The 27,782-nt window shown below is 40.2% G+C and overlaps 2 protein-coding genes across 4 annotated transcripts in view; one reads left to right on the forward strand and one right to left on the reverse strand.

The window, feature by feature from the left end:
• Window positions 1-27,782, reverse strand: part of SUPT3H (SPT3 homolog, SAGA and STAGA complex component) — a 474,485-nt gene that overhangs the window by 410,638 nt on the left and 36,065 nt on the right. The window lies entirely within an intron of this gene.
• Window positions 17,758-27,782, forward strand: part of RUNX2 (RUNX family transcription factor 2) — a 155,394-nt gene continuing 145,369 nt past the window's right edge. For both annotated transcript variants that reach the window (XM_066596231.1, XM_066596240.1), the window contains exons 1-2: window positions 17,758-17,885; window positions 18,066-18,214. In XM_066596231.1, the coding sequence (XP_066452328.1) occupies window positions 18,157-18,214 (58 nt within the window). In that variant the 5' untranslated portion in view covers window positions 17,758-17,885; window positions 18,066-18,156. The remainder of the gene's footprint in view (window positions 17,886-18,065; window positions 18,215-27,782) is intronic.

Here is a 27,782-nt window from a genome sequence, read left to right on the forward strand (position 1 = left end):
GAGAGAGCGAAGGTGTGGGGGATTTCCCCACGGCAGGGTGAGAGAGCGAAGGTGTGGGGGATTTCCCCACGGCAGGGTGAGAGAGCGAAGGTGTGGGGGATTTCCCCACGGCAGTGTGAGAGAGCGAAGGTGTGGGGGATTTCCCCACGGCAGGGTGAGAGAGCGAAGGTGTGGGGGATTTCCCCACGGCAGGGTGAGAGAGCGAAGGTGTGGGGGATTTCCCCACGGCAGGGTGAGAGAGCGAAGGTGTGGGGGATTTCCCCACGGCAGGGTGAGAGAGCGAAGGTGTGGGGGATTTCCCCACGGCAGGGTGAGAGAGCGAAGGTGTGGGGGATTTCCCCACGGCAGGGTGAGAGAGCGAAGGTGTGGGGGATTTCCCCACGGCAGGGTGAGAGAGCGAAGGTGGGGGGGATTTCCCCACGGCAGGGTGAGAGAGCGAAGGTGGGGGGGATTTCCCCACGGCAGGGTGAGAGAGCGAAGGTGTGGGAGATTTCCCCACGGCAGGGTGAGAGAGCGAAGGTGTGGGGGATTTCCCCACGGCAGGCTGAGAGAGCGAAGGTGTGGGGGATTTCCCCACGGCAGGGTGAGAGAGCGAAGGTGTGGGGGATTTCCCCACGGCAGGGTGAGAGCGAAGGTGTGGGGGATTTCCCCACGGCAGGGTGAGAGAGCGAAGGTGTGGGGGATTTCCCCACGGCAGGGTGAGAGAGCGAAGGTGTGGGGGATTTCCCCACGGCAGGGTGAGAGAGCGAAGGTGTGGGGGATTTCCCCACAGCAGGGTGAGAGAGCGAAGGTGTGGGGGATTTCCCCACGGCAGGGTGAGAGAGCGAAGGTGTGGGGGATTTCCCCACGGCAGGGTGAGAGAGCGAAGGTGTGGGGGATATCCCCATAGCAGGGTGACAGTGAAGGTGTGGGGGATTTCCCCATAGCAGGGTGAGAGAGTGGAGTTATGGAGGATTAACCCATAGCCCCGTTCCGTCTCCACCTGCTATGGGTTAATCCCCCATACCTCCGCTCTCTCTACCTACTATGGGGAAATCCCAAAGCCCTGCGAGGCTGCTTCTCTCTCTCCTCCTGGAGCAGCTGCTCCAGTGAATTGGCGATTTTCATGTGCATGAAGCTCGGGTCTTCTGCGCATGAAACTTTGCCCGTTCATGGGATTTAGAGACATGCGAGCAGCGATTTTTTTTACGTGCTTATTGCTGCTAAAAAAAACAAACAAAAAAAACAAAACCCTGCTCGTTTGACCAAGGCCTTGAAAAGAATCTGGCAGCTTGAACCTGATGTCCAAACTGCGGAAAGCACACTATAGAGTAGATGTTCAGCAGATTCATATATAGTTTTATGGGGAAAGATTCAGTATAATTTGTATTTAATTCAATTAAGCCCCTACACATTCTGAGCGGAACAGTCCAATGGGCGGAGCTGTGTATGAGTGTACATACAGGGAAGCTTGTCAGTAACAGATAGGACTGCCTATTGGACTGTTCAGCTCAGAATGTGTAGAGGTTTAAATGAATAAAATACAAGTTAAACTGAATCTTTTCCCATAAAACTATATATCAGTCTGCTCATCTCCTTCTGCTCTAACCCCACAGGATGGCCAATTCGTCGTGGCAAAGCAGGCAGAAGGATTCCCCGGCCGCTGCATGTCAATTTTTTTGTTCCGTTGCAGCTGTGCTCTCCTCTATAGGAGCGCCGGCCGCAACGGAAAAGCATGCAGCCAAGCCGCTCCAAAACCCGCAGCTAAGTGCCTGGCAGAAATCTCGTGTTTTTTTGCTGCGGCAAAACCACGAGATTTCCGCCGGGAATAAGTCCCATGTGACCCCAGCCTAAGGAGGCCAAAGTTGTCAGTCAGCAGTGGGAGGACTAGGGGTGCCTGCCATTCATAGACACGGCGACTCTTGGCTCACACGGGCTCGGTTTGCATCGCACCAGATAAACTGTGCTTTTATGAAACCTATACCATATTGAAAAGTAACATCATTACACTCAGCATGTTGGTCATTATTTTATGCTCCCCACAGATAGTGAAAAGAAGAAATACAAAAAGGTGATGTCTGAGGCATGGCTATGGAGTAGCCTAACCAAGCTTCTGGCTTGTCCATTTTTCCACACTCCAACTCCAGTTACGACTCCTTCATTAAAAGCTTATAATAATTAGCAATGAAAAAGTTACCATAGCATAAGGATATCAGGCTTAAGATATTGTATCTTAAGACATAATATTATTTTGAAGCTGGAGTTCGTACATTTCTACACAGTCCACAGCCCTGGTCTGTTGCTTAGTGCCCATTCCAGTTATAGACTTTTTTGCTTCTCATTATTTTTGCTATATAAAATGTATCTTCTATTTAGGTAGAATATACAAAAATCTGTTATAATCACAGAAACCTGCTTCTCTAAACTAAAAGATAGTTGGAACCCCACTTATACAATCAAAAGACCTTCCTAGGTAAGAAAGCTTTTACTGTAGTTCTTCACATCAACCCACCGCAGACATTCTCCAAGCAGCAACATTTACTTTTTTCAGCAGACATCCATTTAAAAAGAACCATAGTTAATTGGTATCTAGCAAAATTTGAAGAACATGATTCACTGAGGTTATGCTGATTACATCAAGCCAGGAGATGCAATTTCATTGTGAAAGCCAAACAATAAAAAACATGAACAAAATAAACAAAAATCAAGTAGTAAAGTTTTACATTTGCTTTGTTTTACATGTTAAAAGGAGAAAAATGCTTATAGAGTCTATTGATCTTACTACAAAACAGAAAAAAGAAAGGTGGTCAACAGATTGCCGCAGATCCGGCTCCTGGAGATTTCATTTGACCAAACATTTTCCCTGCAGTGGTTGCAGAATACGCATCCATTTAATACATGCCTGTGGCAAGTTCACTACAATGGGAGCTGATCTCTGCTCGGGCTAACTAAAAGGAGTCCCAGGAGGGAGACCCCCTCTGTGAAGAAAAAGGTTCAGGAATTATGTCAATGAAACACCCTGTTTAAACTGGTTTCTTTTTTCCAGTAGAGAAAGGCCCAGGCGACCCTCTTGGATTGTCTAACGCTTTGGTCAAATCAGTGTTGGGGTTTCTATGGCGCACTCCTCCTAAACTTATAATGTACTCAATTGTAGTGTCTGTCACTTTGATGGCAAGAATAGCCCTACTCTTCCCATTACATCTGACAGAAAATCTGTTTTAGGGACTCTGATGTAGATAAGAACATAGTCTAATGAAGGCAACCCTACAGAAATGAAATGTGAGATCTTATGCCTATGGGCCTCGTTTAGTAGATATGTTGTAGTTTCTAAGCCTAGGCTATGTTCACAAGGCACCGATTTGCCATAGGCAAAAATTCTACGGCAGAAGTTCAGAGCTGAAATTTGCCATTGGAACCGCACGTGAACCGGCACTATTGTAAGTGATTGGAGCTAAACTGAGGATTTGCTATGCAGAAGACTATTAAACATGATGTAGGTTTTGTTTTTTTTAAATACTCCATTCAGTTGCATTACCAGGGGAATGTCAGCAAATTCTGTCAAGATTTAGGTGCAAAGTCAGCACGTAAATCCTGCAGGAATCCTGAACATGTGAACATGACCTTAAGGCCCCTTTACACATGGAACAACTGTTGGGTGATAATGCGCCCGACAGTCATCCCATGGACTGCTGTCCGACTATTGATCCTGTGCTTACACAGGAGCGATATTCGTTCAGGTACATAGAGATGAAACGAGCTAGGAACGTTCCAGTCAGTCCGCCATCATTCAGAAGTCGCTCAAATATTGAGTGGCTCTTGTTTACATGGGCCTGTCAGTAGCCACGTGTACACAGGATGATTATCGTCCGAATTTACTGTTTCCAGCAATAATTCATGGAGGGGGGGGGGGGGGGGGGAAAAATCGCCCAGTGCAAAAGTACCCTTTGAAAAATAAAATAAAATACTGCAGACTTCTCCTGTCCCTGGGACAGTATGTGCTATGTAGCTCTCACTTTCAAGGGAATCTTTAGGGAAAACACAAGATTCTTACTGAACTTATATAATTGGTAGGTCTAGTAAATGATCCATGCTTGAATGAGTTTAGATGTCAGACTTGCTGTGGGCCCAGCTATCATACATGACTATGTTGATTCTCCATAGGTTTGCAGAGACTGGGCTAGGCACCTTCAATATATGTACTGAAGTGCTACCAGCATTCGGTACAGGTTCTCTTTGGCAATAAAAAAAAAATTGCCCAGAAAGCATATGGAAATAGATGAACTTTTGCGAGAAATCGGTCTTCAATGAAGTACGACTACATCCTGATTAGAGATGAGCGAGTGTACTCGGAAAAGCACTACTCGCTCGAGTAATTTGCTTTATCCGAGTATCGCTCTGCTCGTCCCTGAAGATTCGGGTGCCGCTGCGGCTGACAGGTGAGTCGCAGCGGGGAGCAGGGGAGAGCGGGCGGGAGAGAGGGAGAGAAAGATCTCCTCTCCGTTCCTCCCCGCTCTCCCTTGCAGCTCCCCGCTCCGTGCCGGCACCCGAATCTTCAGGGACGAGCACAGGCGATACTCAGATAAAGCAAATTACTCGAGCGAGTAGTGCTTTTCCGAGTACGCTCGCTCATCCCTAATCCTGATGTATCCCTCCAGCACTACTACATTACAGATTAATTCAGTGTGGAAATCACTTAAGAGCAATAGAAAAAATAAACATGGAATTAAAAGGGGTGTTCTATTAAGAAAATCCCTTGTTCATATGTGTCTCATTAGGCAATAATAACCGATCGCCAGTGGTACCAGCAGCCATAACCCAACAATCAGCTCATCAATGGAGAACCCGATGTAGCGGGTTAGTGTAGGCTAATTCAGCAAAAAAAGGTTACTTCAGCAAATCAAAAACTTTAAAATAGGGATGACTGTTGATCAAAATGACCCAATTACCATACTTACCTTTTTGGTTTATTCACCTTTCATTCTTTAGATTTTGAGAATTTATCAATCATCTTCGTTCACATGTGATTATATAAGAACCCGGAAGAGGTTAACTTACAAGGAGAAAAAGTTCACCTAAGGTACTAGAAGAAAAAAAAAACTTTAAATATGCAACTGCTAATCTAAAAATACGTGCAAGATGTGTAAGTCGGCTATGAAAGTGCCAAAAGAGTAAGGGAAAAAAATACCTGTCAGGGCAGTTATCACACCATGTCTAATTGATTACAAATGTTTGAAGGTTCATGCCATAAATCACCACTTTAATTCCACATTAACCTCTCACCATCATCCACACTCCCCACCCCCTTCAACTGAACAGGGGCTGATGTCTCAATGATTCCACCAGCATGTCTCCATGCGTTTCTAACCCAATTCACAGCAAAGCCATTAAATATAACACTTCCTCTTTGATTAGTCGCCTAATAATTTTCTCTGACCCTTGACATAACTCCCTTGTTGTATCAGGAACCATAAAATATTAAGACACACACCAACTAAAAATAAGCCTACAATGACTATTTTAAAGACTGTGTGTGGCCTTGCCCATATATTTTTGGCAAGTTGCTTATTCTCCGACCACAGCTATATTCATCCAAGAGCAGTGGCACTGGAGAGTCTCTGTCTCACCTGTCAAAGCTGAGGAACGTTCCTCTGAAGACCACCAAGAGTCCGTGGACCGGGTCCATAGTTCTACCGCAGTAACCTCTGATAAGCTCCTACTAACAAGGGAATAAACTTCTTAAGCAGAGCAAAGGGAAGATTACACCAGAACATCTATCTTTTTTTACAACAATCAGTTAAAAGAAATCTGATGAGCTATTTCACCTTTTTTATATGCAGGATACTTTACTATGTTATAATACATGTATATTACTACATTATAGTATATGAAAACGAGTAAGGGAATGTTGAGGCACCCAACTGATAATATATTTTGAAGAGCAAAAAGCGAAGAAGCCAAGTAATAAACTTTTTTTGAAAGTTCTGTGCATAATATATCTAATATTACTAAGACACGGCAACTAGGCTGATCAGAACGGTTGAAAATTAATAACACTCGTTAATATCTGATATATTAAATTAATTAATTTTTTTTTTTTTTTGAGGGTAGGTGTTTTTTTATGTTTATGTGATCTAAAATTAGTCTGCATAACCAAGTCCCGCATACATGTACCACACATACATAAGCAATCTCCGGGGCCGTGGGAGGACTTAGTGCTCACATATATTTAAAGTTAAGATACCAGTGAAATATTCTCAGCTTTTTTTCAGTGGCGGGTGTATTTAAAAAAAAAAAAAAAAAAAGAACAAAGTTAGTTTAATTTCATATTTTTATCCCAAGCAAAATTAATTGTACATGTTTACCCAAGTTCGCTGCTATGACGATATAAGACATATCAGGTGATACAACCATTTACTAATTTTATTTCTATTTTATTGTAGAATAATAAAAAAAAATTATCAACGATGCAACCAGACAGATCTAGTTAACCCTACTCATTACAATTACAGAGCTCTATAATTTGGACTGTCTTCATTACTACAATTTACACTGATTGCACCCGCAGAGTGATTACAGAAAATGCTATTCTCAGTAAATGTTTAATAGAGCCAAATAATCACTGCCTGTTACAATATAATAAAACGCTTATACAAAATACTACTGTAACAAATATACATAATGGCGTCAATAGAGAGGATGACATTTATTTTGGATTAAGATATGATCACCCTCTTTGATAAAATCCCATTATTCGACGCGAGATGGCATTACCAGAGAACGGCCAATACCAGTAAAGTTTTATTTTATTGTCATGAATACTTTAATATCACGTAGACCATTTATTTTCTATTTAGTGCCTACCTTCACAAAAAAGCTGTATAACATAGCTAAATACCCCACACACCAGAAAAAAAAATCTGAAGTACTATTTCAGAAATTACCAATTTCCCTGCTAAAGTCACTAGGGGCCAATATAAATCATATCAGTAGCAGAGAAATAAAGGTCTCCATTATGCAGGTTTTCACACATATACTGTACTCTGTGTGATATACTCTTTCACATAAGGAAAATATATGTCTAGGTAGAAACAAGGTCATGTTAAGTTTTATAAGGTAGAGCTGCACTTGGTAACAAAGTATTCGTAAAGAAAAACAACAGTTAAAACAATGCAATATCTAAGCTGACATTGTAAAGAGGAAAACTTTCTATATATTTTTTTTTTATTTTACAGTCTCTGAAACTTTGATATAAAGGAGTTAAGAACACACAACAGACATGCATGTGTTTCCATTTATCCAAAGAGCCAGAAACCATTTCATAGGCCTTGAAAATATCACAATCATATTTAAACAGCTATTATCTTAATATCCAGAAAGTTAAAAAGAGGTGAGAAAATGTCAGTGCACATAAGGGTTTAAAAAAAAAACAAAAAAAGCCAGGCTCCCATTTCCCCCTGAAAGAACCTCATTATAAGATCAAATTTCCTAGATCACTGTGATATACAGACATTAATTTGGATTTTTGTAAAAAAAAAATGTTTTAATTTTAGGAAGAGGGGAATTGAAAACTTTATATCGGATGAGCAACATCTCTGGAGATGCTGATATCACAAAAGATATGCAAAATGAAGTAGGGAGATGGACTTCACCATACAGGAGATTCTCTCCGAGTCTAACATCATCTAATGTTAGACAAAAGTTTATATATGTATACAGCAATAATTAGTAGAAGTGAGGAAAAAGTTACTGAACTGCTCTAATAAATGAAGCCAGCATATGCCATACAAGCTGAATGTCTCTGATGACGGAGCCCGATGGCTTGATCCCAGCCGAGGATTAGTAGGTTTGTATTATCACAAGCCAAGTTTATCGTATGATGCTTTTACAAAAAAGTACTGCTATTCTGTTAACCCCTTCCATGAACAAGAGGATCAAAGCACTTTCTTCAGTAGTAAGAAATCAGGCGGGAAAAGTATTATTATGCGAGTTCGAATAATGGACAATATTTGAAGAGTAAGAGATAATGCCTTCATTTACTGAACCAACCTCAAAATACACTGTAGAAGCAGGCAGCAAATCTATCATCTTCAACAGTTTTGGAATTGTCTCTAATCAAGGTTTGATGACATGGCAAAAGAACAGAATTATAAACCAAAAAGTGATAAAAAACTAATAATCTAAAACATACCTTCGAAGCAATAAAAAGGCTTGGTAAAGTTGATTAACCCAGCTTCTGACAATCGCATTCGGTATTTATAGTATAGCAGCTCATTTTGATGAACTTCTTGAAGAAATGTTACTTGAATGAAAATAGAATTCGATGATTTATTTAAGACATTTTTTCTTTTGCAAATGACTCCTACAACGCTCAGTCTGAAGACTTCTAGGCTATAAAACGTGCAATTTAAGGACACAGGGAAACCATGCAATTAACACAAAGTGCTATTTTGGACGGCTTGGAATTTGACGGCAAGCATTTGCTTTGAGAGTAAATGAATAAACTTTAGAAAAAGATTTTTTAAAATCCGATTTTGAAGATGAAAAATCCATAGAATGCCGACAGCAGTCTTACCAGCGCCCACCAGTAAACTCATCGTATTTAGATCAAATCTGGGATACTTAATCTGATATGTAGTATTAGGCAATGAGTGACTCTCATTTTCAACAGAACACATTAAGAGCATTTATTAATTAGGCCTACTGTACATTAATGTAATGCAGGTCCATGTTTACATTTTTGGATCTCTTAATAAACTATTTGGGTGGATAAATCTGCCTTTCAATTGGCTCTGATGAAAATATTGAACAAAATATGTTATAACCCAATATCGATCTATCATATACTCCATTATTAGATATACCTTTGTTCAGAATCTTATTAGAATTTTCACAAAAAAGGAATAAAGAGTGAGCGACCACAGGGCTCAGAAACCGAGGGTTACAAATAGCAGGCTCAGAGCTATACAATATAGAACATATCGAAAATTGCAATAGGAAAAGATTGCTAAATGAAATTAGCCCAGCATGTAAGACTCAAATGATCAAAAAAGTGGGAAAAACGTGATCAGCAAAAATCTGCAAAGCCAGGTGAGTCTTTGAAAATTATCCATTTTTGCCATGTCTAGTAGACGTTGTCCACTACACAGACTATCATATTTTCCATATTATGTAATAGATGGACCCGCTAAAGGCCCATTTACACTGGCTGCTGATCGCTCAAACGACAGTTTCAGTGACAGCTTTGAGCGATCATTTTGCATAAACTTTTAAGTAACTACTCAGCTACTTAAGAGCAATTATGTGTGCAACTGAAGCCTTAGCTGAATGCACTAAATAGCCAAGGACTCTTATCTGCTGTTCTCGAGGGGGAAACAATGCTATCAGCATTCCCCTGGGAGAACTGCTGATAAGGCTGAAGGATGATTTTTAGGTTGGACTGAATTTAACGATCAGCTAGTAGTGCACGAAAAGTGCACGATGGGCGCTCATTTAGACGCAACAATTATCGCTAAATGATTGCCTTTTAGCTTTTTTTAGCGATCATTGCTCCGTGTAAATGGGCCTTAAGTCTATTGCACGCAATGTCTAGGAATAATCATCCTAGTCGCCATGAAAATTACCTTAATGGGTCAAAAAGTTGGCAAAAGTTTAAAAGTGCGGTATTTTAGAAGGAGGCTCAAAATTGGAATTATTTTTTTAAATGTTTAGTAAGCACAGATGAACAGAGAAATCTAACCGACAAGTTGGATGAAATCTGGCATCGATCATATCTGTAAGGAAATTGCCACCAATTAAAAAAAGAAACACTTTCTAAAGTTCGCAAATGTGCAGTTGTGGCATATAATAGAAATATATACTGTAAGCTATTATTTTTAGAGGGAAGATAAGAGTTAGTAGGGGGTGAGGAGGATTGTATCTTCTGGTCAAAACATCACTGAACCAGAATCAATGCATAATTGTCCTAAGTGCAATCAGTCATTAGTCAATCAACTGCGCTACTGCACACTCCAAATACAGCAGAAATCAACGGAATCTTGGTCAAACTGAAATCACAGTGGTGTCCGATTGAGTAATAACAGTGAATGCGTCTTTTTTGTTCTATTCGGCGATTCAGTTCCCAGACTGTATCCCACAGCAGGTACAAAAATGCTGTGTGAATGCTTCTCCACTGTAGAGCACCAACAATTCCATGTGGGACCTAAAACCTAATGGACACATTCTATGGTCAATTTAATTTGAAGGCATTTAAGACATCAATATGTTTTTGGATTTGGAAAAAAAGCCATACAAACATGGAGAACATGTAAACTCAATGCAAATGTTACCATAATAGAGCTCCAATTCCATGGCTCGAATACCGCAAGACCATAGCGGTAAAGAGTGAGCCACTGTGCCTACTTAAGGAAGGGCGCTGGCACAATCAACAGCCATCGTGAATAATCAATTGGTAAACGTTGAAGTATTATTGCATAGAAACCTTTTAATTAACCCCACCACAAAAAAAAAAAGAGTTATATTATATTTATTCTTAAAAGGCACAGACCGGACAAAACTAAGACTCGATTATGCCTAATGCATGGTGTGAAGGGGCAGAGCACAACATAGGTATGAAAACAACACTAGAGATAAAATCCATTTGCCATTTACTGCACCACCTCCTCAGGCCTGGTTAGGCACAAAATAGTGTGCAGATTTGGCCAAGGGTGTTTTTTTAAGGCTGCAAATTCCCACAGTTGCGTCTTGAAAAAAATGCACAATGGTGACAAGGGCCAAATTGTGAGGTCTAGGCGAAACGGTCAGAGAATGTCTAAAACAGCAGGTCTTATGGGGTGATCCTCGCATGTAGTGGTTAGTACCTCCCAAAAATGGTCCAAAGAAGGGCAACCAATGAACTGGTGATGGGGTCATGCCTGGGTGCTTGTATTTCACATACCAGAAGAACTGATGACACTAGGATGCCCTATGAGAAGAAGACAAGCCAACCAAGGCAGTGTGACACTCTGGGCAATGTTCTGCTGGGAAACCTTGTTTTCTTGGTAGCACTTTGTACTACCTACCTAAAAAATCGTACAGACCTAGCGCCCCCTTCATGGTAGCAGCATTCCCTAAAGGTAGTGGACTCTTTCAGCAGGAAAACGCATTGTGCTGCATTTAAAAAATCAAAGTGCCAAAAAAAGAACAACTTATCAAATTCCACATTTCAGAAAAGAGAACAAAAAAGTAGACTTCATGTACAATAGAATTTAAAGAATATAAAATAAGTTTAGCATCCCCATAAGGGCGCTCTCACATGCTGAATGGTTAAAGGGGTTGTCCCGCGAAACAAAGTTGGGGTATACACTTCTGTATGGCCATATTAATGCACTTTGTAACGTACATCGTGCATTAATTATGAGCCATACAGAAGTTATTCACTTACCTGTTCCGTTGCTAGCGTCCCCGTCTCCATGGTGCCGTCTAATTTTCAGCGTCTAATCGCCCGATTAGACGCGCTTGCACAGTCCGTTCTTCTCCGTGTTGAATGGGGCTGCTCGTGCTAGAGAGCTGCTCCTCGTAGCTCCGCCCCGTCACGTGTGCCGATTCCAGCTAATCAGGAGGCTGGAATCGGCAATGGACCGCACAGAAGACCTGCGGTCCACCGAGGGTGAAGATCCCGGCGGCCATCTTCGCAAGGTGGGTAAGAAGTCACCGGAGCGCGGGGATTCGGGTAAGTACTATCCGTTTTTTTTTTTCAACACATGCATCGGGTTTGTCTCGCGCCGAACGGGGGGGCTATTGAAAAAAAAAAAACAGTTTCGGCGCGGGACAACCCCTTTAATGGCTACGACTGGAGTTTGATTGTGGCCGTTGTGGCCGAATGTCAACTGGTAAAATCAGCCGACACCTGCCATGTATGGAGCAAGCTCAGTTCGTGAGCCACAGCTTTGTACAACCCTGCTGCCGGAGGGCATACCTGTATTTTCTCTTGCGTCAAGTGGTTAATCACAAAAGTAATTTATAATACCCTAGTAACATAGTATGTTAGAACGAAAAAAAAAACAAAAACATATGTCCATCCACTTTAGCCTATTTCCACTCCACAATGCTGATCTAGAGGAAGGCAAAAAAAAACAACCAAATAACCCAATGAGGTAGAAGCCAATCTTTCCCAGTTAAGGGAAAATTCCTTCCCAACTGCGAACTGTCAATCGCAATAATCCCTGTAGATGGACAACCCTTCTGAAGTTATTAGTGACTGTAATATTAAATAGTATAACTCTCCTGAAAGGCCTCCAGGCCGCATATATCTATATTACACTCACGTTCGGCAGTATGGAGCAATTCCAGCAACCTCATTGGTTCTAATTCACAATTCCAGCAATCTCAATGGTTGTTTGGCTTGTCTGATTCAACCTCATTGGTTGTTTGAGTTCCCTAAATTAGCCTGATCGGTTCTTAGTGCTGAACTTGAGTGTAATATAGATATATGCGTCCAGGCCCCTTCTCAGGCCGCCTGCACACGGGAGAGGGTCAGACCCCGCATGCGGGATTTCTGCTGCAGAGTTCGAGCCAGTGACACCAGCAAACCTTTCTGCCTTCTCCTCTGCTGCTGATGTGTCGGCTGATGCACATGCGCAGTGCAGAGGATGCCGCTCCATCATTATGGCGATGACGCTGCTCCCATGACTATTCTGCAATGATGATTGCAGAATGGTCGCGGAATGGACAGCTTCCATTGACTTCAATGAAAACCGGCTGTGTGTAGCCTGCATAAAATCACAGCATGCTGCGTTTTCACCCACACAAGCAGAAAATTGCAATCGTTTTCCGATCGTGGGCAAGAAATCGCGTATTGTCATAAAATGCTATGGGCTGGATTTGCTGAAGAATCCGAAGGCGCAATGATAGTCTGCCCGTGTGCAGGAGGCCTTACGATTTCATATCTTCTGTTGAATATCCATATCTTGGAAGTAGTGCACATTTTACTCTATATGAACGCAGGGAATTTGTAAAGCTGATTCTTGGGAATCCCAGAACCGGAGCAGCCTGTGATCTGCTTATTTGCAGCCGTCTCTTCCAGCAAAAAGCTGCTGTTTAAAGCAGAGAACCCCTTAAGCTTCCTCACCGTTATTGACAACTCAAAAGGTATTATCTCATTATGCGGCATTCTTCAAAACGAAAAAAGAAAAGTTTCGTCAACAGTCTTAAAGTGACCCTCTGGATTCATGACAGAATTCTGCTTTGAGACCAGAGGGGAGGAGGGGGTATATATTCCTCTTCTGGTACTCCAGTCTGCCATCTCCAGATCCCATTTTTGGGTGTCCAACATGGCCACCACAATCTTCAGATTACTTAATCTCCACAGTACATTGGTAGTACTACACTACTAGCGCATAGTACATGCTTTCGAATTGGCCCAAGGTGCTCATGTGATCAGTGATGGCAAATCAGACAGTAGTGCACAGTGTGCGTTGGGTAATTAAGAAAATGAAAGGGTCTGAAACTATTGGTTTGGATGGGCGGCAGAGAAGTACAACTGCTCATAGTATACCCCTCTCCTCCCCATGTTCAAGAATTCAGTCTTGAAACCGGAGGGTCACTTTAATAACATCCTCTATGTAAATTTTTTTTTTTTTTCAAAAAATACAGTTAATATGGGAATAAGTGAAATGTGCCCCTTTAGTTCTGCCAGATTACTTTAACCCTACTGGTCTTTCAGTTCAGGGGCAATTTTTCCTTGAGCATTAGATCTGGGTAGTCGGAAACAGACTGCTTGCCTTGAACATGGTACTTGACAACCCTTATTGAAAAGAATTTTGTGGTTTGGTAGACTTCTTCATCAACCAGTCTGTCATGGCTCACTCACACAAGCGTATTTAGCCTGCGATTTTTTTTGAAAGCGCAATACGTAATGATTAGAGATGAGCGAGCATCGCTCTTCTTGAGTAACTGCCTTAACCGAGCGTGCTCGCTCATCTCTAGTAATGATGAAAGCCTATTGATTTACATTGGCTGATTCAGACGATTTATTTTTTTTTTTGCGGGGAAAAAAAAAGCAGCATGCCCTATTTTGGTATTACTTCCCATTGTCATAGACTGGTGCATACAATACACAGTAAATTGAGATGTTACATGCGTATTTTATCTGAACTGTGTATTCTGCATGTAAAAATAAAAAGTCAAAAAAACATACATAATACATAGGCTTAATATGCCTTGAGTGAGCCCTTAAGCATATTTCTAAATTTAGGTAGAAAACCCCACTTAAAGGTAATCTGTTGGATCCCTAACGCTGCCTTGGCTGCAGGCTCTACAGTATAGTGACAGAAGCACTGATTTCAGCAGTCTGTCACTTTATATACATCAGTTCACCGGTTTTGGAAAACTTAAATTTCAAAGTTTGCAGCGCCTGGCAGACATAAGTCCAATGCAGCTCATTAATATTCGTATAGTCACTGCTTCCCTGCCCACCTGCTGCTGATTGACAGGATTCTCCTTGTGCACAGTAATATGGAGAGACCTGTCAATCAGCAGTAGGGGGAGCAGAGAATATTAAGGAGCAGCATTGGACTACTCCCTGCTGGGTGCTTCAGACTATGAAATGTAAGTTTTCCAAAGCTGCTGAATTGACCTGTGTAAGTGACAGACAGCTGACATTGGTGTGTCTGTCACTATAATGTAGTGCTGCAGCCCAGGAAACATTAGGGACCTGAAGGGTTCCCTTTAAGGCAAATCTGTCCTGGTAATATAGTACATGCATTCACAACACACACATTCTCCTGTAACCGAAAAAAAGAACTAAAATACTGTAAGTTGGAGCCTCAGAAGATGGTCTTCTTCCTACCATAATTTAGCAAATTTCAATTGACACATATAATGTGGTTCCCTTGCATCTTCTGCAGTAAAACGGCAGTCTACGAGTACCTTTGCACGCATAATATGCACTAAGATAGCACAGGTTGTGTTTTTTTCACTTGCGCATTTTGCGTGCTGTGTCTGAGACACCGGTGACCAAAATGTGAAGTTTGTTACCGCATATTACGCGTCCAAAAAAACTTCGTAATACACGATAAAGTATGAAATTTAAAAAAAATTTTTTTAATCATTCCAAAAAATAAAAATATTAAATAAGTTATTTTAAAAAAAAATCTTTCATTCATTTTTAACATAAAAAGTAAAAGAAACCCATTTGGTATCGCTGTATCCAAAAAAATTCTGATCTATTAAAATTAACACTTCTATCCTGCATGGTGAATAACAGCATTAAAAAAATACAGGTGTCAGAATTGCGCTTTTTTAGTCATCCTCGTATCCCAAAAAAATTCATAGTGATCCAAATGTTGTACAGATAGAAATTTCAGGTTATCCCGCAAAACACGAGTCCACTTACAACCTCATCGACGGAAAAAGAAAAAAGGCTATGGCGTTTAGAAGATGGTACAATCACAGCGATACTGAATTTGTCACCAAGTCACAGAATAACGTTAGCATGTCATTTCTGCCACACCGTATAGGTCGTAAAAAACAAGAGCCATCAAAAATCATACAATTCCAGCTTTTTCCATTCTACCCCACTTAAAAAGGTTTTCAAGTCTTCCAGCATATTATATGGTAGCATTGCAAAATATAACTCTGCCCACAAAAATCAAGCCCTCAGATGGCTATGTCGAAGCGAAGAAAAAGGAGCCATGTGTCACGGTGCACCGCTGTGGCTCCCCTAGGCACGTGCCACTGAAGCTGTGATCAGGAGCAATCATCTTCGGGTGCTGCACGTTGTGCATGTTTCACCTCTAGGTCACGTCTAACTGCGGGGTGCGCACTCCACCCCCCTTCCTTAAAGGTTCAGTGCGCATACCCTAAACAGGTCTTGTTATATTAACCATCCTCCCTGTATGGGGGATGTCTAAGCAATTGGTCCCATTAGACATCTTGACAAAGCCCAAGTTAGTTTTTGTTTGTGAGCTTTGCCCGTGTTCCTAACTATTCTGATTTCTGTGCTTCCTGATCTCGGCTCTGTATTCTGGACTTAAGGGGTATTTTTTCAGCTGACGATCTATCCTCTAGATAGGTCATTAGTAGTTGATTTCTGTTCAGGATTTCCATCCATTAGCTGATTACCCAGGGGGGCTTGCTGAATGCCCCTCTTAATGAGACATAGGCAAGAGTTTCTGCAAAGAGGACTTTATGTACCCACATATAACGTGGTCACATGTTCATATGAGTAGCTACCACATAATAAAAGCTGATGAGAAAGGGTTTGAGAAGCTGAAAGCATGACAATTAGCTGATCACTGGGGTACCTTCACTCTCAGAAATGCTGCTCCAGTTGGGTTGAGATTTCATGTCAGATTGCAAATCCCACAAAAAATTTAAAAAAAATAATAAATTTAAAGCGACCCTCCAGGCTCCTCCTTACTAAGCAGTACCTGTGTGGCAATTACCTGAAACTTTTTTTTTAATCTCACTGGTAGTTTAGTAATCTGTACTTTATAATCATTCTGCCCTTGCTGTGGTAGAAAAGCGGTTTTTCCATGCTCTGCTGAGCCTATGATAGATCTGTGCGTACACATGGCAGCCAATCAGAAGAAGCAGTGATGCAGTGAGATCGGGAGAGACCAGCGGCCTGAACCAATGAAAATAAAGTAGGTAGATCTCCTTCAACCCATGATGGGTCTGGGGGTGTGCCTCAAAATACTGCACACTCCTTGTAGACACTGTGGTTTACTGTAGTCACTGATGGAACAGCAGCCAAGGAACAAGATCTGAGGAGTATAAATAGCAGCTAATCGGCCCCAGTAGACACTGACTTGCATAAAAGTTTTGAGCTGCAGATTGGACAGTCACTTTATAAAAGTTGAATGCATCCAAGTGTTATTGCAGACCCCTCTAAAAATGGCTTAATAGGACAAAGAGTAAGAAAGTGTCCGATCGCTCCCTCTTAGTAATCACTCCAAGGTTAGACTCACAGGTGAGTGGACTATTCTGCAGAGCTGCTGATCAGTCTCTCCAAATGTACAGAAAGTCATCTTTTTTCCCTCGGCAGGGGCATCAGAGCTGGCGTAGACAGACATGATTTACTCTCTGCAGAAGAACATCGATGCTAGCACTTTTGTGACAGCCAATTAAATAGTTAGCAACCAGACGAAGATGAAAGGTTAAAAAAAAATAAAAATTACAATGAGTTACAGATTCTGAAGTTCAGAAAGACAAGAAGCAAAAGAACAGAAAAACACCAAAAATCAACTTTTGCAAATCCAAAGCAGACCTTGGTTCACAGTAGACCCCCCCCCCCCCAAAAAAAAAAAAGAAAGATGTGTATTATTCTACTAGTAAAACTCTCTGCTCCTGTCCAGGATGATTACTCGGCTGTGGTGCCAGTTTGATTCAATTTCCTAGAGACAATAATAAACGCTGAAGAAAATGAGGGGGAACAAAAAAAAATGGCACGAGGGGGTAAAGCCCTGAGCAGAATATTGCAGAACATTGTTTCTGTGTCCCATATGCTTTTTAGCTGTACAGCAGTTTGGAGTTCATGCTGAATTTGTACTCCCTCCAATTCCTCATGAGTCAGAAAAATTAAAAAGCTATATCCTTCTGGATGCCAGGAAAGGCCTTACCACGATCCTTTTGTCAAAATAAAAAAAAGGGAGCGAGAGAGAAAGCCACAGACGAAGGCTGTCCCACTTGGAGAACTCTGATGTCATCAACCACATGATTTTGCCTCTCCAGTAACATTGCTTGCAGAAAAAAGGAGTTTTAAAAGCTTTTGCTTTTTTGGATTGTGTGAATGCTTCATTCGCCTCACAAACAACCACAGAACCACAAGTGCGGTGCAAAACTTTCTCCAGGAGGACAGCACGGAGCCTCTGGTTTTTAAATGGTTAATCTCCGCAGGTCACTACCAGTCTTCAAGACCATCATTGTCAGTAAGTGCTCTTAAACCACATTCTATGTAGTAATAATAGTCTTGTCATTTTTTTGGGTCAAGCGTGGGACTTAGGGTTAATGTGTAATGTGGAGAAAGGCTCGCTGTATTCTTGTCTGGTCTGTGACTTGCCAGTATTACCGTTCCACTATCTTGCATGACCACAAATCTGTATTTGCAGTTTGAAGCTTCAAAGGGATTTTACAATCGGGACGTACAAAAATACACAAGGCACCTGCTGGGCACCAAGTTGGAGACGGCACGGGTCGGCTATGGCGTCGAACAGTCTATTCAGTTCTGTGACACCATGTCAGCAAAACTTCTTTTGGGGTAAGTACCTGATCTGATCTTTCATGCATTGCAGTTTATAAGCAGGTTGGAGGTATATAATAATGGTGGTGAGCGGTGGGGATAAGGGATTTAGTATAAAAAAAAACCCAAAAAAACTACAGGCCGTAGTTTTGCAGGTAGCGTTGCACCCGCTGCACCCAAGGACACATGACGAAGATGTCAGCGACAATGACAGACACACATATATATACTAGCTACACACATGCACACAATCCCACCCTTTTAGTACATATAGGTAGTTCAATCATTTTCACGTACCTGTTGCACAAAAAAAAAGCTGATGATGCCAAGAGCTGCGCTGGAAGAAATCTGCCAGGTAAACCACCTGGAAAGCTGTTTTAATGCATGAGGGCAGAGTTCTGCTCAGAGCAGAGTCTATTAAGTCACCTAATCATTTCAGCAAGCAGCTCACTTTAATTCCCGTCCTATTTCCAGGAACCCCACTGTTTAAAGGAAATTAGTAAAAATAGGACTTAACCGCAGAGGCCCTAAAACACATCACTAGATTTGATGCACTGTGAGCTGAGCTGCTATTTGGCAAGACCACTTATAAAGTCAGAGCCTGCAGTGCATAGCTGTACGTAAAACCTGCTGCCCCCCATACATCCCATGTACCTACAGCACGAGGGACGCAGGCAGCAATCCCTCTACCAGTAGCTGCAGCTAGTCGCTGCCAAGTCACCTTCCTTCCCAGGACAGTAAACACAGATGTCTGCAAGAAACAGTGAAGCTGCAAGCCCCACACATATCCATGACATACATATATCCAATGACTCCGTGGGACGGGAGGTACTTAGCAATAAGGCACATTCTGTAGCACACATGTTCAAAATATACATATCTGCAAGTCTTCTATCTAGAACATACACACATCTGCAAATCCCATAGCACACAGCTCAGGAATAAATATATACTACAACAGATTATCTATTCATATACATTATACATCCATCTATCTAATCCCTTCATATCCATCCATCCATTCAGCCGCCTAACTATCTTATATCTATCCTATCTCTATACTCAATATCTATCCCATATCTCTCCATCCACTTTTTCTCTCCATATCCATCTAATATATCTATCATTCTATCCATCTCATAATTAACCATTTAATATCTATTCTATCTATTATCTGCATATGAAACTTAATATCTATCCATCTCATATATCTAGCATTCTATCCATCTTATTATTAACCATTTAATATCTATCATCTGCATATGGATCTAATATCTATCCATTTAATATATCTATCATTCTATCCATCTCATAATTAACCATTTAATATCTGTCGAGCTCATGTTTATCCTATCTCCATATTCAATATTATTCCTTCTAGTCATCTATTAATTATGTCTATCCAATATCTATCCTTCTATCGTATGGCATATCTATCCTTCTTTCCATCATATAGCTAATATCTCGGTTTCTATCCATCTCATTTATCCATAGAATATCTATTCTTTCATTGTCTTTTCTATTTAATATCTATCCAATATTTATCAATCTCATATCTTTCCATATATCACTCTATCACCACATCCATCTACTATCTACCCATCTCATACAATCTCTAGCCATCGCTTATCTCCCTGGAAGGGGTGTACTTGTTCCCCTGATTACACACCCACCCATATCAGTTTTTACAACTGACACATCTGCAATTGTCTATACAAATATTACATCTACTCATGTACAATATCTATATATCTATATCTGCTTGCATTATGCACTTCGTCTATTTAGATTATCTATATACATCAATCTATACATCAATCTATACATATCATCAAAAGAAAAAAAAAAGACACACACACACACTATCTGTGGAACCACAAGTCTAAGCCAGTAGCAACCTCATAGTTCTCCGTCCGTGCACCGAACATCGCATATCTTCACCAGGACGCATCTATATTTATTCCATGGGACTCGCCCCGACAAAGTGACATGGCCGATGAGCAAAAACTTACAGCATTTTCTGAATCCACTCCATGATAATCCACTTGGATGATTTTGCAAACAAGATTTATTTATTTTTTTAACTAGATACAAATCAGAAACCTGTGATGCGACTATTACCTTGTGAGATAAATGCCTAGCGCTGCGGAGACTTCTCAGCCCTCCTACTACACTGCTTTTCAATTGGTTGCCTACAAGCACATTTAAATATTCTGTACAAGTCAAGGTCTGCCATCAGCTACAATTCACAATGGCGTCCGAAGCCCCTGTGGGCAGAACTTCTCATTATTTTTAGACTTCTTGAGAATAAAATTCCTCCCATTAGTTGATAGTGTTCAGTTTGTTTTTTTTAAAATGATATTTTTTGAAAAACTGAAAAAAGAAAAAAAAAAACAAGGCTGAGGTTGATTGACAGAAATCTATTCCCTGTATTAGAAAATAAATGTTCGTAATTCTATATCAAATTTTGTAACATGTGTAGCCATCCAGTCAGAGGGAAGAAAAAGAAAAAAAAGTTAGAAAAGTATCCTAAATGAATCACTGCATAGAAGGTAGCCAGACCACATGATCCCACTGTTTACATGTAGAGGGATAGTTTCTTCTTATTTTTCTTCGACTTCCACAAGAGATTAAGGCAAATTCAGCTGGCTAAAATGATCCTAACATGCAGAGATGCCGGATTAATTCCCCCTGCTAGGGGGTCACTAAGCAGATAGGGGGTTTTCCTGTGGAATGACAAATCTGTAAGTGACTTTTAACCATCCACAGGAGCTGCACTAAATAAATGACTAATCCTGTGATATGATAGATTAGATATACGACACATACACATTCTTTATCTACATATTAGCTGTTGGTCATATAAATGTGACGGAAGAAATTAATCATCCATACAGACGTGTTATATAGGCACACGCACTGTATGGATATTTTCCCCTCCGAGACTCCGTCCTAAACCCTTACAAATTGTTCGGTCTTGTGTGAACTCAAAGATTAGTGGCTTCAAACAAGGCCACTTGTGAGATGAAAGTGTAACTTCCCGCTCTGACCGGTGTATATTTTTCCTGCCTGTCAGGCCTTTTAAATCTGAGACTTGAGTTTATTTTCCTTATGGCAATTGGACTAATTGTTGGGCCTACTTCTGAAAAGGAGATTGTATCTGATGGATCAGGCATGTTTGTCTACAGCCACAATTTACATGGAACCTGCTCACATCTAGGCCTGGGCAGAAGGTTTTAAGCATGTGCGAAAAGATTAGCCGGTGAAGCATGCCTTCCATTGACTATAGATGTGTGTATAAGTGTACTCTTTGTGTATCTACATATAGCATCTTGTACATTACAACATTCGGACTAGCATGATGGCTCACCAACGCGTGGCAAGAAACATTAAAAAAAATTAATTAATTAAAAAAAATTTTTTTGGTACAACCATTATAAAAAGGTGAATTTTTTTTTTTTTTAAATCAAATGTGTCACTTAGGCATTTTGTAAATTAATCCGGGCATACAGAGTAGAACTTTATAAACTGCTCAGTACAACAATGAAATAATTAAAGGGCAATTCCTAAAACTGGGTTTGTTATACAATTAATCCAGAGTAGGACATGCTAATATGTAATGCAGAGATGGCTCTAATCACACAGTATCTAACGATCTACCCATCATCATTCTTATCAGTGATCTCTAGCTTTCTGTCCAACAGAGCTCAAATGTCTTTCCTATCTACCGTGCATCCGTCCTATATCTCTCCATTTATGGAATACCTATACATCTCGCAATATCCATGTATCTCCGAACTTTTAGGTCTGCCAATCTAGCTACCTTCTTTCTAATGTGTATCTACCTAAGTATCTAAAATACATTATATCTACATCTTTATCTGATATGTACCCATGCATCCAGGTGTCCATCTAAAATCATCATAGTTGCTTATCTTTTCACTGTTTGAGGATGAACCATATCCATCTCCATCCATCCATCCACACATACACGCACTATATATTATACATAGTAAATACATAATGAGAAGTCTGCAGAAGACCAGCTCTTTGAGAAGAAGTCCATCGACCCTTATCAGATATCTTATCACAGATTTTCAGTTCCAGCATGTATTATGCATACTGGCCAATTTTTTTTGAGAAGACCACCCTCGTAAAAGACCACTTGTCAATGCAAATTTAGGTGGTCATCTCAAATCAATAGGTTTCACTGTATGTATATACACACACACACTCATAGGGTTTGTATATGTGTGTATTGTCGATAGTTACGCCTCTACCCAATTCCCCCTTACACACCCCTCCAGTACAATGATTGATAGGGCAGCACATGGATTGTGGGACATTCAGGAAGAATAATAAAATAGGTTGACAAATAAGTCGAGAACCGCACTTCACAGGTTGCGTATAAGATAACATTCAGGGAAGAAAAGCCAAGGCTGGAATGGTTAGATTTCTGTGGAATTTAAGTACATTTAAACAGGAAATCAAAATATTAAATCACTAGCTTTCACATTTTTTAACTGCCAGAGTAACCCAAACAAGATATATATCCTCACAGTATGGGTCCCAGCAGATGGAACAATTATGAACCTTGGTGTCGGATTGCATGTTCTGTTAAATCTGTATAATCTAAAAAATTACTAATAAATAGTGACAGGAAATTTTGTAATTCATATAGAATGAATAAATCTGTAATCTACAATTTATATGGGAAACAACATCTGTTGTATTAAGTCCCTCTGTAAAAGAAAGCAGTGCAGTATCTAGCATCTCTGGGAAAAAGAAAAAAAAAGTACAAAAAAGTACAGAAGTTTGATTTTCAATTTTACTGCAACACATGCAAACCTTACAAAATTGAAAGAGAATGATTAAAAATGCTAAAAAATAAAAAAAATAAAAAAAATTTGCAAAAAGTATATTCTACAAAACTGTAAAACCGCATATCCTAAAGCCAGCTGATAACACCCCATTTCCAATAGTACGGATTACTTCTCTAGCTTATAGACACATGCCCGCACATATACCATACAGCGATGGTTAAACTTGTATGGAATATCTGCCCCCATCTACAATTCTGTGTTGCTGAAGGAAAATGAGTGACAGACACTGCTGAATTCATCAGATAGAAAGGATCGGCAAGCAGGAGAAAGGTTAGGATGTAATAACGTGACATCCGTGTTATGAAGCCAAATAAATCTCACTGAATAGATCATTCACAAATCAGCCTCACAGAACTTCAAAACCCTCCCAGCCGCACTAAACAATTAAAAGCATTTTTCTGCTGCCTCAGATACATGTGCTTTTAATTTTTATAACATCGGTGGTCTCCAAATAATGTATTGAAGCAGCGCTGAGAGAGGGGGGGGGGGGGGGAGCACCCGGCTCGTAAGCGTAATTTGTATCCCTCCAAAATACTGTAACTCACGTAAACAAAAAAGTTTTTTCACTACTGTGTAAACAAGTTGAGTCATCCAAACACCATCACTATATAAATCCGCAAAAGACAACAAGCTATGCCGTTAACGCAAACACACAGGCTCCTCTAATAATGTAATAGACAAGCCACCATGTTCATGGATAATATTAGTGAGGCTGAGCTACATTACAAACCTACTAAAGACACTGGATACGTTCTGGGATGATCTACTGTTTGCTATGAAGTAGATAATAAATAAGTATTACAAAAATTGCAATGTTTGAAAGTAAAATTTTTGTCAAAATTCTAAACAAAAAAAGAAAAAGAAAAGAAACCGTCTTCTCTTATGAACAACTCATTTTTGGTGCATGTTCCAGCAGGCACAATCACATAGAACTGATAGATCGAACATAAAAAAAAAAAAAAAAAAAGATTTAAAAAGTAAAACAATGAAACAAAAAAAATTTATGTCAAAACTACTGCAACTGAGAAATACTCTTCCAGCTGCTTTTGGGTGGTGGGTGGGTCACCCTCAAATACATATTTTTACATTTTCGTTTACTGCATCTTCAATTTCCCTTTGCGCAGTACGCAGGGATTACGTTTTTGAGTAGTGACTTACATGGTCTTTCTGTGGGATTAATAAGGTGGTGCGTTCTTTATATTGTATACACACGATTGCTAAATATTAGACCATGATTGATCAATGCAACAAACCTAAATTTGTCAGCTCTGGCTTGAGGTTTGTGAAGAAGCCCGTGTACTACGTTCTCCTGCCATTTTGACCACAGTAAAATATGCATGTTTTATAGACTGAAATATCATTTTAGATCTAAATTCTCAGAAGATTTGAAATTCACAGAATATTATGGTGCTTTTAATAGCATGACATGTATTTGGAAAACATTACGGGTTTTGTAGATATACGGCATATTATTTTTTACATTGAGCACAATATGGTACACTAACATAGTAACATAGTGTGTAAGGCTGAAAAAAGATATATGTCATCTAGTTTAGCCTATTACCCCCCAATGTAGAGCCAGAGGAGGGGAGAAAAAAAAAACAAAACACGAGATAGAAGTCAATTAGAAGGTCCGTCTTGTACTCTTACCAAGTTCGCCATCACCCCATCCTCAGGAAGAGAGTTCCATAGTCTCACTGCTCTTACAGTAAAGAACCCCCCTTTATGTTGGTGTAGAAACCTTCTGTCACAGTCCTGGGTATAAATAAATGATGGAAGAGATCTCTGTATTGTCCCCTGATATATTCATACATAGTTATTTGGTCGCCCCTCAGTCATCTTTTAAACTAAATAATGCAGATTTTGATAACCTCTCTGGGTATTGTAGTCCGCTCATTCCGTTTATTACTTTAGTTGCCCCTCTTTGAACCTGCTGAAGCCCTGATATGTCCTTTTTGAATACTGATGCCAAAACTGTACACAATATTCCATGTGTAGTCTGACCAGTGACCAGTATAGAGGAAATGTTCTCGTCGTTACTAGTTTGTAATTTATCTCATGTGTCAGGGACAATGACTGTTTGCAAGTGTAATGGTAATGTACAAAGTATACTTCTTCAGAGTCCATGGCTGTGCTCTACATAGATGTCCGAGTCCATAGATACACTGTATAGAGAGGCATTTGTAGACAAACATAGCACCCCCATAGAGCCATTGTACACGTGATCTCCCAATCAAAGGAAATGTTGGAAGAGTTGACTTTGAACTCACAACAGTCCCATTAATATCCATGGAAGGACTGTGCAAACAGATAACTTTCCTACTAGGAACTTGGAACCCCCTTGCTCTAGGTAAGAGTGGGTGCGTAAGGGTCAGACCCGCCACCCCACCATAACTACCCACTTTCAACAGCATGTCCAAATACTGAAGGCTTCTTGCATTTATGGTATGGTGGTTATAAAGTTTTTGGGAAACATTTCCAAAACGCTAACTAAGCATTTGAATTTACATTTTTTGTGCACTACCTGTAAATGAATGCATACATATATAAATATAAACAGATATAGACTAGTAGATCATAGAACACCATGTCTATAGATTCGTCAGAGATTTAGGGCCGACGGAGTTTAGAAATGATCTCCCACAGGTCAGAAATTCACCAGAAAATATGGAGTTAATAGAGTCTGTGTCGCCGATCTTAGGATGGGTTTACAACCTTTATGTACAAATGACGGTCATTCTGTCACGTTGAATTAAGTCTGTCCCGTCTGTCTGAGACCATCAGGCTGGTGTAAAACGTCTTTCGATCACCAACAACACTATTTATAGCACATAAATAGATTGTATAGAGAAGATCGTATATGAGGACAACTTAAATGTATTACATGTTCCGATAGGAAGAATATTAATCTATTTTCATTAAACTTGCACAATCATTAAAAACCTCATTAGGTTAATAAACAGTTAAAAATGATCAGGATATCCATTGAATTAATGAGGAAATAAATACAGATATAAAAAGCCCCAAGAATGAGCCTCTTGATAAGACTCCGACAATCATTACACCTTTTAGGTCGAGGAAGATCATCTGGCATTCACAGATACCGCCACTGTATTAAAGCATTCGAGTTTTCTCTTTAAATACTCTGTTGGGTTTTTTCCTCTTTTCCTCAAAGCAGACCAGACATCCTTCCTACAAACCACAGAGACCCTGCATGCGACACCTTCATAGCCACCAAAAGTTGAGTCAACCAGATAATGTATCCACACATGGCTTCTGTATAGCATTAGGATTCCTGCAGATCGGCTTCCTTCAGACTTTCTGGCCTGATTTTTGGAAACCTTATCCCAGTACAACTTTCTACATTATTTTAGGATTGGCTGTATTATTTTTTGATTCTTGGTTAAAAATCAGATTTAAGAAAACTGATGCTTTAATTCAAAAAATATTACTTGTTCAGTAGACGTTAAGACACGGATCAAGACAGTCTGGATGAAGAATATTCAGATGAATAGCAAGAGTCAAAGCCAACCTAACAGCACATAATGCTAACGATGCCTTTACATGTCTTGATAGCCTATAGGATTCGACTAATTAGGATAATCACTTAAGAGCCTCCGAACAAGTAAATACTCATAAATGACTACTTAAACAGTTGAAATGACCTTTGCAGGTGTTCAGTATGCTAAACATTTCATTTGTTAGATCTGCAAATCACTTTGTATGAAAGCAAATCAACAGATAGTCTGGCAACTAACCTGCGCCCCTCTAGACTCCGGTGGCCCACCTCGCTACCATTTCACCAGGATTACAATTCCATTGTAACAGCCATAATATATATGGCCACACGCACCCTTCAATTTATGTCTATATGTAATTATCTCAATCTGTCCATAAATATTAATTTATATGCACAGCTTTACAACCATCTCTCCATCTATATACAAAGGTCTGCAGATGTAGCCCAAATTTCACCAAGTTTGCTGTCTACACTTTTCAGCTAGTGTAGTGTTAATACAAGAGAGCAGGCTTCCTTCAGAAAACATGGTTTCTTCTATAAATAAATACAAGTCTTGCTACTCGAGGAGTAAAATGGTTCACCCCAGGAGAATGTAAACCATGAGAGGGGGAAAGAAAAAAAAAAAAAGATAGCGGGAGGACAGCAAGAGGAAGGATGGGGAGAATCCATGAACTATGAGTGCGTTATATAATCTTAAACCCATTCACCAGAAAGCACGAATATTAAGATCTTATCTTCAATTATTCAGCCAATAATTGTAGAAATCCTTATCCACTTTAAGAGTATTAAACGGCTGGACTGTCAGACACCCACGGAGAGCAAGATTGCTAAACCTTTCTTTATCCCGACATCAGGGCTGTACCTACCTCTCGATAATCGACTTTGTTTTACAAGTTTTGCGCTACTTGAATCAGTTTAAAAAAAAAAAAAGAAAGTAACGAGCAGAAAATTAAAGAATACCTCTAACACAATATTAACACTCTATTAGAAGCCGGTATATTGGCCTGTAAAGTCATCAAACGAGAAAAGCCAAATTAAAAAATGTTGCAGCCCCCCTACTAGTCTCCAGAGGGAATTTCCCTCTTATGGTGAGTTATTAAAAGTCAGGCTGCATTCACTTCATTGGCCACCATATGGTGCATTTGTATGGCACCATATTACGGATATATTCTAAGTATTGCTT

This window comes from Eleutherodactylus coqui, chromosome 1 (genome assembly GCF_035609145.1).
Source record: "Eleutherodactylus coqui strain aEleCoq1 chromosome 1, aEleCoq1.hap1, whole genome shotgun sequence".
In the NCBI taxonomy this organism is placed as follows: Eukaryota; Metazoa; Chordata; class Amphibia; order Anura; family Eleutherodactylidae; genus Eleutherodactylus; species Eleutherodactylus coqui.